Source organism: Pteropus medius, unplaced genomic scaffold (assembly GCF_902729225.1).
Source record: "Pteropus medius unplaced genomic scaffold, Ma_sr-lr_union100, whole genome shotgun sequence".
Taxonomy (NCBI): Eukaryota; Metazoa; Chordata; class Mammalia; order Chiroptera; family Pteropodidae; genus Pteropus; species Pteropus medius.
The window spans coordinates 2,750,302-2,764,760 of record NW_024352947.1 but is presented as its reverse complement, the minus strand read 5'-3'; the positions used below and the strand labels follow the sequence as shown (position 1 = coordinate 2,764,760).

The window sequence follows — 14,459 nt, the reverse complement described above, 5'->3', positions numbered from 1 at the left end:
CTTGTTGACAGAATTAATGTCTAAATAGTACATTGTGTACACATAACAATTGGGTGTAATATCTAGAGCACGAAAAGGCCACTTAAAAAATCATGAGTCCAAGTTTGGTGTAGGTTTATGCTGTGAAGGACAATTGTCACTTCCTTAAATAACAACAGTCTAGTTCTGATTATAGGGTCTCTTCATAAAAGGTTGTCCTAAACAACACTTCGGTGGAGATGCACGTGGAACTGCGTGCAGACGTCTCACTGGTTCCAGACTTTCCCCTAGGGGGTAGTGAACGCTTATAAGCTCATCCAAAGATAGGTTTTTGTTCTGGAATTTTCGTGAACTTTTATTCTACCAAGCAGAAGTAAAGGAGAAAGAAGAAATAAGCATAACTCTCTCACTTTAAGGTTTAAAGGAAAGTTCCTTTTCTAGTTAGGATTTTCCCATGAGAATTATTATCCCTCATTCTAAGCTTCTTTCTCATGTTCCTTTAGCAAATCCTCCCCAAATTTCTTTCCCCAAAAGCTTACTGGCTTTTCTTTTTCTTTCTCCTTCCCTCCTTCCCTCCTTCTCTCCCTCCCTTCTTTCCTTTCTTCCTCCTCCTTTCTTTTTTTTTTTCATTGTAAAAAATTTTCATTGTAAACAATGAAACTCCTTTCATTGTTTACAATGAAAATTTTCTAACGTACTAAGAAAAATAGAATAAAATGAAAACCATACTACCATCGTCCAGATTTACCAGTTGTTAATATTTTTAGCATATCGGCATCAATTTTTCTTTTTCTAAAGTAAATTATAGTAATTTTAAAATAAATTACAGAAATCATAACATTTTCAAGACATTTTCTTATATAACCATAACATTGTTGCACCTAACAAAATTAGTGTACCCCGATGCCATCATATATCCGATAAGTAATCAAATTTCTGCAGTTGTCTCCAAAATGTCTTTTTTAGCTGATTTATTTAAACCAGATCTAACCAAAGAAATCTAGCAATGTAATTTAATTTAATTACTATTAAATAATTTAAATGTAAGAAATAAAATTTCTTTATGACTAAAAAACAAATTGTTACTTTTTTTAAAGCATGGAGCCAAGTTAGTTTTGTATTTGTCAGAGCTGATACATAATCACCCAGATGACTTGACTGAGGAAGAACTGGACACAGCAGAAGTGCTTATGAATGCCTTGAAGTTATGTGGCCATAAGTGCCTGCTTCCCAGTGCATCGGCGAAGCCAGAGCTTCTTAAAATGATCAGAGAGGTGAGTCCGTGAACCCAGAAACGATTTTCCTATCCCATTGACTATAACGCAAGAATGATTGAAAGCTTGTGCTCTATTATAGAGTATCATTGATGATGAAGTGAAATGATCAGTTTTTTTACTTTATATTGCTTTTTTTTTTTTTTTTTTTACCATGAGAGAACAAACAGGCTTATTTTAAGGAATGTTTTATCCTCCGGTCATTTTTATCCATTATCAGTAGCTTTCAGTGAAGGAAAAACATAATGACAAGCAGATTGAAACATCGACCTTGAATTATGGGTCCCTTTAATGAAAAAGCAGAATAAAGGAGCAGACAACTAATACAAGCCCATCAAGTTTGGGGACTCTGGCTAACTGCTCTGCCCTAATTCCTGTGACCCAAATTGTGTGCGAACAAAGGGGAATTATAACATTATTTAAGTGGTTAATGTATTTTAATATTCTCGTCTCCTGGGGACAATATTTTCCATTGTAAACTTGGTTTTAAAATCTGTGTCAGTGTTAAAGGATAAATAATAAGCACTACATTATTATTTAAATATTTTAGGAACAAAAGAAATATGAAGCTGAAGAAGGTATGAATAAAACCGCCTGGCAGAAAACAGTTAATAATAATCAACAAAGGTAGGATTATATGTGTTCTAAAAGTCATATCTTTTAGGAATCCATTAGATTTCACGTGTACTTTTAATTTTAAAATATCATGTTTTGATGCACATTTCATGTTCCACATATACTTAACTTATGGATAGTCTTGTTTGTTTAGTCTCTTTCAGCGTCTTGATTCAAAATCAAAGGATATATCTAAAATAGCTGCAGATATCACCCAGGCAGTGTCTCTCTCCCAAGGAATTGAGAGGAAAAAGGTGATCCAGCACATTAGAGGGATGTATAAAGTAGATCTGAGTGCCAGCCGACACTGGCAGGAACTTATTCAACAGCTGACACATGACAGGTGAGCCGAGTCAGAGGCCATTTCAGGTCGTCTCGCATGAATACTTTATATACTGATGTTAAACACTATTTTCATTCGGGAATGAAGACTCATAACGTATTTAGTTAGTTTAAAATTTTTAAATCATTTGTGATTTATTTCATCTTGAAAAATAATCCTATGAGAATTTTTTTTTTAATTCTCAGGGGGGGAAAGTAGAGACAGAGGCATAAGCTCTTCCAGATGGTAAAATCTGTATATTGGCTTTAATTTTAAAATGTAATCTTTGCAAAACGATGGAGAAATCACTGAAATGGGGTAGTCGGGCAATAGATCTTTTGTTAGCTAAGACCTTAATGATACATATAATTTAAAAGATGCATTGCGAACAATGAGAAGAGGGAAATTAAAGTGTTATTCTCTAAATTTGGTTAAGATAACTGATTATTTTTAAATTTACTTTTCAGTTATAGTCGACACATACAATATTATATTAGTTTCAGGTCCACAGCATAGTGACTAGACATTTGTCCCCTGGTAAGTCTGGTACCCACCTGGCACCGTAGTCATCACAACATCATTGATTGTATCCCCTGGGCCGCATTTTCCATCCCACAACTATTTTTAAAACTGGCAATTTGTACTTCTTAATCCCATCACCTTTTGGCCCATCCCCGCAACCCCACTCCATCTGGCAACATCTGTGTTGTTTTTGGTACCTTTAAGTTTGTTTCGGTTTCGTTTGTTCTTTTATTTTGTTATTTAGACTCCACATATAAGTGAAATTATACAGTATTTATCTTTCTTTCTCTGACTTATTTCACTTAGCATAATACACCCGGGGTCCATCCGTGTCGTCAAATGGCAAAATTTCAATCTTCTTCATGGCTGAGTAATATTCCATTGTATGTCTGTGCCACATCTTCCTTACTTACCCATTCATCTATCGATGGACACTTAGATGGCCTCCATACCTTAGCTGTTGTAAATAGTGCTGCAGCGAATATAGGGGTTCATATATCTTTTCAAATGAGTGCTTTAGATTTCTTTGGATAGATACCCAGACATAGAATTGCTAGGTCATACAGTAGTTTTATTTTTAACTTTTCGAGGCGCCCTCATGCTGTTTTAAGCTGGCTGCACCAGCTTAAAATCCAGCCACCAGGGCATGAGCATTCCCCATCCTTCATGCTCTTGCCAGCACTTGTTTCTTGTTGATTTATTTGTTAACAGCCATTATGACAGGTGCGAGGTGATACCTCATTGTAGTTTTGATTTGTATTTCTCTAATGATTAATGAGGTTGAACATCTTTTCCTGTGTCTGTCGGCCATGAGATAAGTGATTAGTATGTCTTTGGGGTGCTAAAACATGCTAAAACAAATTTCAGGTGAACAGAAGAATTAAACTCAGAAGTTTATAAAGTAGGAGAAAATAGGATATTTATCAATTCAGTGGACGGAGAACTTTCTGAGATCAAACACAATAGAAGAAACTACAGAGAGGAAATGAATGGATTTGAACTTTAATTTTTCTAGTGTATTTAATAACTATAAGAAGCCTAACAAACTATGAAAAATTTATTTTCAGCAAATATGTCAGTTAATTTTTTTATAATTTTAAAAATTCATAATTTGAAAGTAAAATACTAAGGTCCCGAAAGTTTGAATAAACAAAAGACATGAATACACTTTTTATATAATATAAACTATTAATAATCAGATGGGAAAATATTCAATATTGCTTAAGGCTAATTTGGTTTTTTAAAAATTTTGAGACCATATTTTATGTTACAAAAAATATTTTAGGTGCTAATATCCACAGCAGGAAAAAACTTGTCTTAGTCCTTGGTCAGAGGTTTGGTGATTTTTGTACACTTGGACATAATATGTCAGGAACACTTCAAACATTTTATCTCTAGCTCCAGTTATCCTGTTTTGGTGATTCTATCCTAAGGAAAATAGTCAGAATATGGAAAGGCAATAAAAATAAAGATTTTCATCTCTATATTATTTATGCGAGTAAATGAGTTAGAAATAACTTAAACATGTAATAATAGTAAAAGAGTTAAATGCATTATGATGCATCCATTCAATGCAGTATTAATCAGCCATTTAAAATGATGATAATTAAGATTATAATGTGTTCAGTGAAAGAAGGTAGGATATAAAAATGCGTAGATATGATAATTATAATTGTAACTTTTAAAAAAGAAAGTAATCACTACCAATATTTTGATATGTTTAAGGTAGTAAGATTAAGGGTAACTTTTTTTCCTCTTATCTTTTTCTGAAGTCTGCTATTTTCTTTCATTTAAAATATTAAAGTAAATATTAATAAAGTAATAACTTTGATATTTAATAAGTTATTGATAAAGTATTAATTTATTTTAAAATCTTTTCATAAATGTGATTTATACTACAAAAATAAACTAATTTTGTTTGTTATAAAAATTAATTTGGAAAATGGTTTTTTTTCTCTAGTTAACCATATTAAGCCCACTGTACTGCGAAAGCATAAATGTTGCTAAAGCGTTCATAGTGGTCATCTCCGTATTTTTTACATTTTAGTAGATACAAGAAACTGGTCACATAAGTGTCCTAGTCTCCCAGCCCCTGTGTAGAGGGGCTGGGAGACTAGGACACTTACCGTTTTATGTTATTCTTTTGTACTATGTGTGTGCATCTCCTGGTCTACTTATATAAATAGTTGGGGTTTTAAATTCACTAGATTAATTTTAATTTATTCAGTTGCTCCAATGATTGTTTTAAAGCTTCAAGTACTTCAGATTGCCACTGAAAACACTGTCTTGTGTTGGCTTGCAGAGCAGTCTGGTATGACCCCGTCTACTACCCAACTTCATGGCAGCTGGATCCAACAGAAGGGCCAAATCGAGAGAGGAGGCGTTTGCAGAGGTGTTACCTAACCATTCCGAACAAGTATCTCCTTAGGGAGAGACAGAAGTCAGAAGGTGCTAGTGGCTTCTCGACTGAACATATAAATAGAGCACATAGCGATAACCAGTAAATAAAGACAATACCCACTCTTTCCTCCGCAGATCTGGTCAGACCGCCACTGTCTTACCTCTTCGAAGACAAAACTCATTCTTCTTTCTCTTCTACCGTAAAGGACAAAGCTGCAAGTGAATCTATAAGGTAACTTGGAATCCATGAGACGTCTTCTCTTTTGTCGAAGGAGTTAAAGATTTTCCCATCTGTGGTAGTGCCTGTGTCGTATTTATTTTAGATAATGCTGTGGTTTCAGGAAAAGTCCTAAACGTGGTTCAAGGGTGGACAAAGTTGAATGGCCAAATCCAGAAGGAAAAGACACTCCCAGTTGGGAAGGGTTCCCTGGCCCTCGTCCTCGCTCTGGCCCTTGTCCTCTGTCACCTCTGGCCCTCCTCAGTGACACTCCCGACGGGAGGGGTTCCTGGCCCTCGGCCACTCTCTGGCCCTCGTCCTCTGTCACACTCTCCCTCGTCGGTGACACTCCCGACGGGAGGGGTTCCCTGGCCCTCGGCCTCTCTCTGGCCCTTGTCGGCGCACGTGTGTTTCTGCAGGTGGCCTTTCCGACAGCTCTGTGAAGTCGACAGCACTGCTGGTGGCGGCAGGGGCCACCCAGCGTGTGATCTGGGCCCCCCCCCTCGCTGTCTGATCTTGGGGAAGTTACTCTCTGTGTCGGTTTCCCTATCTTTTTTACACGAGGAAGGTACTCACACCCACGGTATCATAGCATTGTCCCCTAGTAAATGGGTCACTTATTATCATGCCCATTTTATAGATGAAAATCTGAGACTCAGAGAACATAAGTGACTTGACTGAAGAATAGAGGAACTTTTCTGACTATAGGTCTCCTGTTTTTCCTAGAATACTAGGCATCTTTTATGTGTTTGAAGCATCAGAGGCATGAACCAGTGTTACCTTATTTACTGGAAAATATAAATGATCGAAGTCCCTCTTAAATAACTGAATCCTTGTATTCTGCATACAGAGTATAGGGATTATTAGTCTTTTCTAAAATTTTCAGTCGTTTTTCTCCTCTACTAGAATGTTAAAAAATAAGATAATATTTTTATGTGAGTTTTGACAAGACATCATGTGCTTGAAACTCTAGTTTGCTTTGCTGAAGTCTTTTACTAGATAAAATAAAGCCTATACTTTAAAAAAATGGTCAAAACATTTAATCGTAGTAATTTTAGATGTTTTGACAGAGTGAATCGAAGATGTATCAGCGTTGCACCATCTAGAGAGACAGCTGGTGAATTGTTACTAGGTAAGTCACATTTCGAAGAGTTACACATGTTCACTCTGACTTATTTTATACTTAGATGACACACTGCCATTAAATGAGATACACTCTCTAGCATCTCGTAGGTTATTTTGACTTAACATTATATGTAATGCCTATGACACGTGAGTGTGAAGAAACAGTCTTATTTTGTGAAAAGCACATGAATAGCATTAATTTTTATAAAGTTGACTTCATGAGTGTACATTTTTATATTTAATCATTCCTTTTATCATATATCAATTTTTATTTTTAAAGCAAAGAATTATTAGTATACTTATGTGCCTACTATTTTAACAGAGATACCTATGCATGAAGAATGTATCCACCTCGGGATTCCTAATTTGTATTTCCTATTGTACTTCTGAGAAAGGCCAAGATTGTTGATCTCTAGATAACTGTATAGTTACATTTGGTGAGAAATGTTTTCCTTCAAGATATGAAGGAATGAAGTTATACCACTATTCCCTTAAAAACTAATTTGTATGCTGTGGGCCAGTTGTCTTCAAAGCGCGGTCCCCAAATCAGGAACATCAGCATCACGTGGACGTTTTAGAAATGCACATTCTCGGGCCCCAGCCCAGCCTGACGGAATCTGAAACTCCAGATGGGGCCCAGCAATCTGCATTTTGATGAGCCTCAAATTTGAGAGGCATTGCTATAGGCTAACGCTACACCCCCAGTCCTGAGTGCAGGGTTCTGAGCTTGCCAGGCCCAGAGTCACACGATGGAGACAGCGTCCCTCTCTGTGCCAGCCATGCCCAGGCCCCAGGGTGAGCAGCACACAGCGTGGAGCCCTGAGCAGCTTCTGCCACTTCAGATACGTGACGTAGGGACATGTGGTACCAACAGCCTGTGAAGCAGGGAAAGTTGGAGATGATTTTTTAAAACCTTTCTGCCCTATCGAGTGTTTAAGTAGGCAAAATCATTAAGGATTCCTCTTTTGCTAAAAAATTTGGTTTACAGCTTCAGTTAATGTGTAACAAAATCAGGCAATATAATACGCTAGTAACAGGGAGAATACTGATAATAATAAATGGCCATTTGTTAGCACCGAGTGCCAGGCATTATTAATAAGCGTTGTACACATAGTCTAAGTTAATTCTCATAGTAACTCTGTGAGATAGAGTCCTCTCCCTACTCCGCTGTTTTTATAAGAAAACTAAGACACAAAGAAGCAGAGCCGCCTGCCTAAGCTTTCACGGACGCTGTTCAGAAACAGGTACCGAGTGTCAGGGCCTGTGTCAGGTGCTGGGATGCGAATGCAGGCCACAGACTCCAGGGGGCGAACTTAGAACCACATCAGGTCACAGTGCGCATACATTTTTAAACTCATCCACGGTTATCTTCTGCAGGTAAATGTGGGATGTATTTTGTGGAAGACAATGCTTCTGATGCAGTCGAAAGTTCGGTAAGTAGAAGGTTAATAAGTTTGCACTAATTAAATCTGCACCAATTCCCCAAAATGTATAAAATCAATGTCACCAGATAGCAGGTGAAGCTATTAGATAGAGCTCACTTATTGTCATCACTCTATGTGTAGATTTGTCTGAATTCCAAAGATTTTTTTAAATACTTTTAAAAAAAGACCACGCCATCCCTGCTGGCTCCCGATCTGAGTCTCATGGCAGGTGGCGCGACGGGTCAGGCTCCCTGTGCTCCTCCGTCCTTTGTCCTCGCTGTCCTCAGGAGCAACAAATACCTACTCCCGGCCACCCCCGTTTGCTATCAAGCACTCTTGCCTTCGAAAAGAAAGGAAAACATTATGCAATTGAATAACTTAAGTTATTCTTATATTCACGATGCATAGTAATCATCATTTTAGTCTTTTGGAATACTGATATTAATCAGAAAATACAAAGACTCTTATTTCGCATTTTTTAAAAATTTTATTTTATTGTTAATTTCAAGTATACAGTACATTGGTTAGACATTTAGCATTTTTTATATAGTAAAGCTTTTCATCCGTTTGAGTTCTCGCGCATGGTTTTGAAAGCCTTGTAATAGGAGAAAGACTTTTTGTTTCTGAAAAGGTCTAAAGCCAGAAATTCCTTAAGGATATACCAAATAAGATTATGTATGGTTTAATGGTGAATACATATTGATGCAAAGAAATTAATGCGTGAACGTATAAAATTTCATTGTAAAACAAATAATATAAAAAAATTATAAAAATATTTAATGTAGCCTTCAAAATTGTAGACATTCTTTCATGATTTAATAGCAATTACCACAGCATTTATACCAGTTAGTGAAAGTATAATTTTGTTATTTTTCATGTTGTTATTTTAACAACAAAAGAATAGTTGATATATGAGGCAGCGTTATTCTGGGTCCAAAGATGACATCGTCTTCCTTTAAAACTCTCCTAAAAATACCCTTCCTTTTAAATGGATTGCAGGACCCTTCCTTCCTTTGTGCTTTATAGCATTTGTTCTTACTTCACATGTGACATCTGCTATCTTACAAATATTTAGATGTGTGTACGAATATCTATACCGCTTTTCATCTCATACAGATTGATTTCATGCGGAGCACCTCCCCTGTCCATGCTAAACAGACGTCTGTTAAATTGAATGTGTGTTTAATGTTGAAGTTAAACAAGGAGGAATTCAATTTTAAGTATGAGACTATTACATTTTCATCAAAACATTTATTTCGTAATAGATGTCCTGACGCTACTTTTAAAAATTAACTGGGGGCCAGCGCATGGTAAAGCATACATAGACCACAGTCACTTCCTCCTTACTCTGTTTTTCAAATTTCCTTTTATTTTCGACTCTTGGATATTTCATTTCCCTAAGTTTCTTGCAAGCTCAGAAGCTCCATTTAAAAGAATATTTGCTTAGTAGAAGATGTCAGTCTGAACAGGCTACATACTGTATGATTCCAACTCTGTGACATTCTGGAAAAGGGAAAACTGTGGAGACAGTAAGAAGATCAGTGATTGACATGAGTTCGGGGGGGCGGAAGGGATGAATAGATGGGGCACGGGGGAATTTTAGGTCAGCGAAACTGTTCTGTGTGATACAGGAGTGGTGGATCTCATTAGACATCTGTCAGAACCCATAGAACTGTATAGCACCAAGGCTGAGTGAGCCCCGATGTAAACTGCGGACTTTAGTTAGGGATGATGTATTAATATTGGCTCATCAATTGTAACAAACGCACAACAGTAACACGAGATGTTAATAACAGGGAAACTGAGTGCGGAGAGGGATATGTGGAAATTCCGTACTATCTGCTCAATTTTCTTAAACCTAAAAGTGCTCTGAAAAATAATCTATTAAAAACAAAAATAAAATCTATTAATAAAAAAATTCCCTGAATGTTATTCAGCATTTCGAAATGTTTAGTAGTGGGAGGATGTTCTGAGACTCTGATCTGCCATTTTTCCATAAAAGGCAGACTTTCTGTTGCATTGTATTCTTTTTTTAAAATCGAAAATGAAAATGATTATTTACATTTCACGTAAAGCAAGCACTTTCTTCTCTTTCCTTTGTGCTAGAGCCTTCAGGGAGAGTTGGAACCGGCATCATTTTCCTGGACCTATGAAGAAATCAAAGAAGTTCACAAGCGTTGGTGGCAGTTGAGAGATAATGCCGTGGAAATCTTCTTAACAAATGGCAGGACACTCCTGCTGGCGTTCGATAACACCAAGGTAAGTTTGGCTTTATTAATAGATGTATTTTTGGAAGTGATTATGGGACCAGTGTAACTCTACTCACACTGCTTAAGTGAAGGTTTAACTTATTTAAACTTTCATTCAGTGAAAGTTTATGAAATCAAATAAAAATTGCCTTCTTTCTAAGTCTAATTAAAGTAAACCCTTGTTTATTTTAGGATTATTTTTGTCCTTCAAAACTGTATTCAATTTCGATTTCCCGAAGTGACTGTATCTGCAAAAAATAACCGAGCGGATGCAGAACCAACCCGAAAGGAGTAGTTTAAACGTCTTTCGACTGTCGCAAAGCCTCTCGGCCCCACGCCCCTCAGCTGCTCTTTGTCCCCTCTCCGTCGCAGAAAACCTCTGGAAAAAGCCGTGTCTGTTGCAGGTCTCTGCGTGAGCGGCCCAGCCGGTTCCCTTCTCAACACCCCCTAGATTTCCCTGGCCAGAGTCACCAGTGACTGCTCCATGCAGCTAAACCCTCTGGCCACATTTCTCAGTCCTCCTCTTACCGGGCCTGTCCACAGCACTTGACACTGCCGATTATTCTCTTTCTTCAAAAAAATTCAAGAGAGGCGAAGAAGGCGGACCACCTGGGCTTCTGGGGCGTCTCTTTCTCAGTTCTCAGCCTCGGCTTTGCCCCTGTTCAGTCCCACTGCTGAGGCCCCCTCCTCCCTCTGGGGCTCAGTGCTCACTCTTCAGACCTCTTCTCTTCTCGTCCTGCCCGGTGGCTTCAAATACTGTCTGTGTTCTGACAGCTTGTCGATGCACACCTCTACCCCAGCCTCTCCCCTGAGCTGCAAACGCTGAACTCCCTACCGAGTCTCCACTTGGAAGCCTAATTGGCATCTCAAATTTAACGTGTGCAAAACTGAACTTCTGCTCTTCCCCCAAATCTCTCTGCAGTTCTCCTCGTCCCAATAAATGCCAGAAACCGTGGGAGTACCCGGGCCCCTCCTGTCCCCCAGCCCCGCATCTGCTCTATCAGGAAGTCCCGTTGGCTCCCCACTGAAAAATGCGTCCAGACTCTAAGCACTTCCGCTGCTACCATCTGGGTTAAGCCACTGTCATCACTCGCCTGAACCACTGCCCTGGCCTGCTAACTGGCCTCCCTGCTTCCATCCGACCCCGTCCCTTACACGGTTCTCAACGCGGCAGCTGAAGTATGATGTCAGATCATGCCATTCCTCTGCTCGGAGCCCTCCGATCGCTCCCTGTATTCCTTGGTTAAAGCCAGAGTCCCTTCACAAAGGCCTGACAAAGGGTGTACAATCTGGCACCTCGTTAACTCTGGCCTTACCTGCTACCACCCCATCCCGCACTCCATCTGCTCTGTGCCTGGCGGCTCCCTGGAGCCTAGCTGGTGCGCGACGCCTCGGGCCTGTGCCCTCCCTGCGCTCTGAATGCTGCCTGGAAAGCTTTTCCTCCTAGAAACCCACGGGACCCGCCCCCTTGCTTTTTCCAGATTCCCTGATCAAGTGTCTCCTTTTCAGAGAGACCTTCCCTGACTGCTCTAAATATCGACCCCTGTCTCACTCCTGCCCCCAAGCCTCCCTTAGCTCCTTTGCTTTGCTCCGTGTTTCTCTGTAGGACTTGATATTGCCCAGCGTTGCCAGCCCACTAGGATAAAAGGGCTTTGGTTCGATGCTGCAGCTTCGCCTTGACCATACTGGCACATCAGTGCCCAGTAGATATTTGCCGAATGAATAAATGCGCCCTTTTTCTTGCCGAGTTTGTCATACGGACCATCATAAACGCCCTTCCATCAGCCTTAGCTTCAGCAGTTGACAATCTTCAGATTTAGACCATAGCTTTAGGCTTTGGTTTTAGTTTGGTTTGGAGTTTTGTTTTTTTTTTCCTTTGAACCTATTCTTTTTTTGAGGTAAAATATATATGTAACATAAGGTTTATAACACTAACTATTTTTAAGCATACAGTTCAATAGTATTAAGTCTGCTCGCGCTGCTGTGAAACATATTTCCAGGCTCAGGTTCTTAGACACTCCGTGACCTCGCCTGGCTCATAACTGTAGCTCCTTCTCATTTGCTGTTAGGACTGTCTCTGTCCACGTCTGTGTCTCTTCTTCCTAAGCCTGAAGCACACGCACATTTAAGATGCATATTTCAAATTCCTTTATAGCAAAGGCCTGACTTATTTTTTTTTCCATTTATTACCGATCATTTTATTGCTTTAAAAGAAATCAGAATACCCCTTTTTTGTGACTACTTCTGTGAATCTCTAAAAAGAGAGTTTATATATTAGTGTTCGGTCAGTAGTGAAAATCAAATATCTTTTACATAGGATATTTTAGTTCATGCTCATGAAGTACATATTATTACCCCATGTTACAGATATTGTAAGTGCAGCACAAAGGATTTAATCAGGAAAACAGACCAGGTCTGTCTAATTCAGAAAACCGCGCTCTTTTTTCTACATCATGTTGCGTTTATTTAGATGCAAAAGATGTTTAGGACCAGTAGGTAAGTGACTTTTCTACACGAATGGTTCTTAGTTTCTGCTGAGCAGGTAGATCCTCCAGCGGCATGGCAGGGCGGCACGAGCCCGCCTTTGGCGGGAGGCCTACATCTGGACCTGCATCCGGGCCTGCATCCAGGCCTGCTTCCGGGCCTGCATCCGGACCTGCATCTGGATCTGCTTCCGAATCTCGGTCCCCCACTGGTCCGCGCAGTTGGGCAAAACATCCTTCCTCGGCGGACTCAAGGTCTACAGCGTGCCTGTGCTCCCTCAGGTCCTTTGCAGGAAGGTGTCACTAAGCCTAAAAGTTAAGTCTCTCCTGCCCTTGCAGGTTCGTGACGATGTGTACCACAGCATCCTAACGAACAACCTGCCTAACCTTCTGGAATACGGCAACATCACCGCCCTGACGAATCTGTGGTACACTGGGCAGATTACTAATTTTGAGTATCTGACTCACTTGAACAAACATGCCGGCCGGTCCTTCAATGATCTCATGCAGTACCCGGTGTTCCCGTTCATTCTGGCGGACTACGTCAGCGAGACCCTCGACCTCAGCGACCCGGCCGTCTACAGGTAACCACAGTGTCCCCGCGTTCAGCTCTGCCAGTGTGCTGTGTTCATTTCATTCCAGTTTATATCTTGAGAATTTTCAAATATGCACACGATGGAATGAATATGTAATGAACCCCCATATGTCCATCACCCAACTCAACAATTACGAAGATGTTTGCATGTTTTTCATTTAAGACGAGTGGCAGACATCTTGTTACGTCACTCCTATGTTCTTCAGTACACATCTCTTATGAAAAAGGTAGAATTTTTTTACATAGCCAGAATTCCATTATCATATCTAAGAAAATTAACAATAATTTCATGGTGTCATCTAATATCCAGTCCACTTTCACATGTCTCTTGATGATGTCAAAGATGTCTTTTCATAGTCGATTTTCTTGAGTCAGGCCCATTGTCATCCTTGGTCGCTGTATCTACAAAGTCATCTAGAACAACCTTCATCTTTGTGTATGTATTTTTCTCTGTCTTTCTTCCTAACATTGACTTGTTGCAAAAAACAGGGCGTTTATCTTGTGGGACGTCCCTCATTCCATGTTAATATTTAGCCTTTTTCCCCTAGGTCTGTATTTCCTAGAGACAGGAAATTCTGTTTTAAATGCTTGCTTAGGTTCAGGTTCAACTTCTTTTTGGCACGGGCAGTGGTGTGAACTTCACGTCGCCCCTGTCAGAGGCTTATGGCATCCCGCTCTAATGGTGCTCAGGTGGATGTGTGGGTCCAGGCTCCCACTAAACCTGTTTCTCTCATGGATGATTCCTGCTCGAGTCACTTATTTCGCTAGGGGTTATAAAATGGTGATTTCCTGTTTTCTCATTTCTTACACGTTTATTAGAGGAAAACATACAGGGTGAGCCTGGGATATTTGGTCGTGTCAGAGAGCAAGGAAACATATGGTCTTATCAAAAAGCCATATTTGCACACCCGTGTTCGTCGCAGCATTATTCACGGTAGCCAAGAGGTGGAGGCAGCTATGGGTGAATGGATGGGGAAGTGTGGTACATCCATACAAGGGAATGTTATTCAGCCTTAAGAAGGAGGGATGTCTGTCATATGCTACAACATGGATAAACCTCGGGGGCATTGTGCTAAGTGGAATAGAATGAGCCAGCCACAAAGAGACAAGTACTGTGCGATTCACTTACACGAGTTGTCTAGGGTAGTCAGACTCATAGAGGCAGAGAGTGGAGCGGTGCTTACTGGGAGGCAGAGAGGGAGGGGAGGGGAGGGGAGGGCGGCTGTAGTTCAGAGGTACAGCATGAAAGATCCC

The 14,459-nt window shown here is 39.9% G+C and overlaps 1 protein-coding gene across 8 annotated transcripts in view; it reads left to right on the top strand.

Moving 5' to 3' along the window:
• The window catches only part of LYST (lysosomal trafficking regulator), a 143,156-nt gene that overhangs the window by 94,140 nt on the left and 34,557 nt on the right, over nt 1–14,459 (top strand). For 6 of the 8 annotated variants that reach the window (XM_039850366.1, XM_039850365.1, XM_039850367.1 and 3 more), the window contains 9 exons: nt 1,077–1,253; nt 1,804–1,880; nt 2,023–2,211; nt 5,015–5,160; nt 5,248–5,344; nt 6,388–6,461; nt 7,832–7,887; nt 9,985–10,137; nt 12,950–13,194. In XM_039850366.1, coding sequence (XP_039706300.1) covers nt 1,077–1,253; nt 1,804–1,880; nt 2,023–2,211; nt 5,015–5,160; nt 5,248–5,344; nt 6,388–6,461; nt 7,832–7,887; nt 9,985–10,137; nt 12,950–13,194 — 1,214 coding nt within the window. The remainder of the gene's footprint in view (nt 1–1,076; nt 1,254–1,803; nt 1,881–2,022; nt 2,212–5,014; nt 5,161–5,247; nt 5,345–6,387; nt 6,462–7,831; nt 7,888–9,984; nt 10,138–12,949; nt 13,195–14,459) is intronic. The other 2 variants (XM_039850369.1, XM_039850364.1) reach the window with 1 other exon arrangement.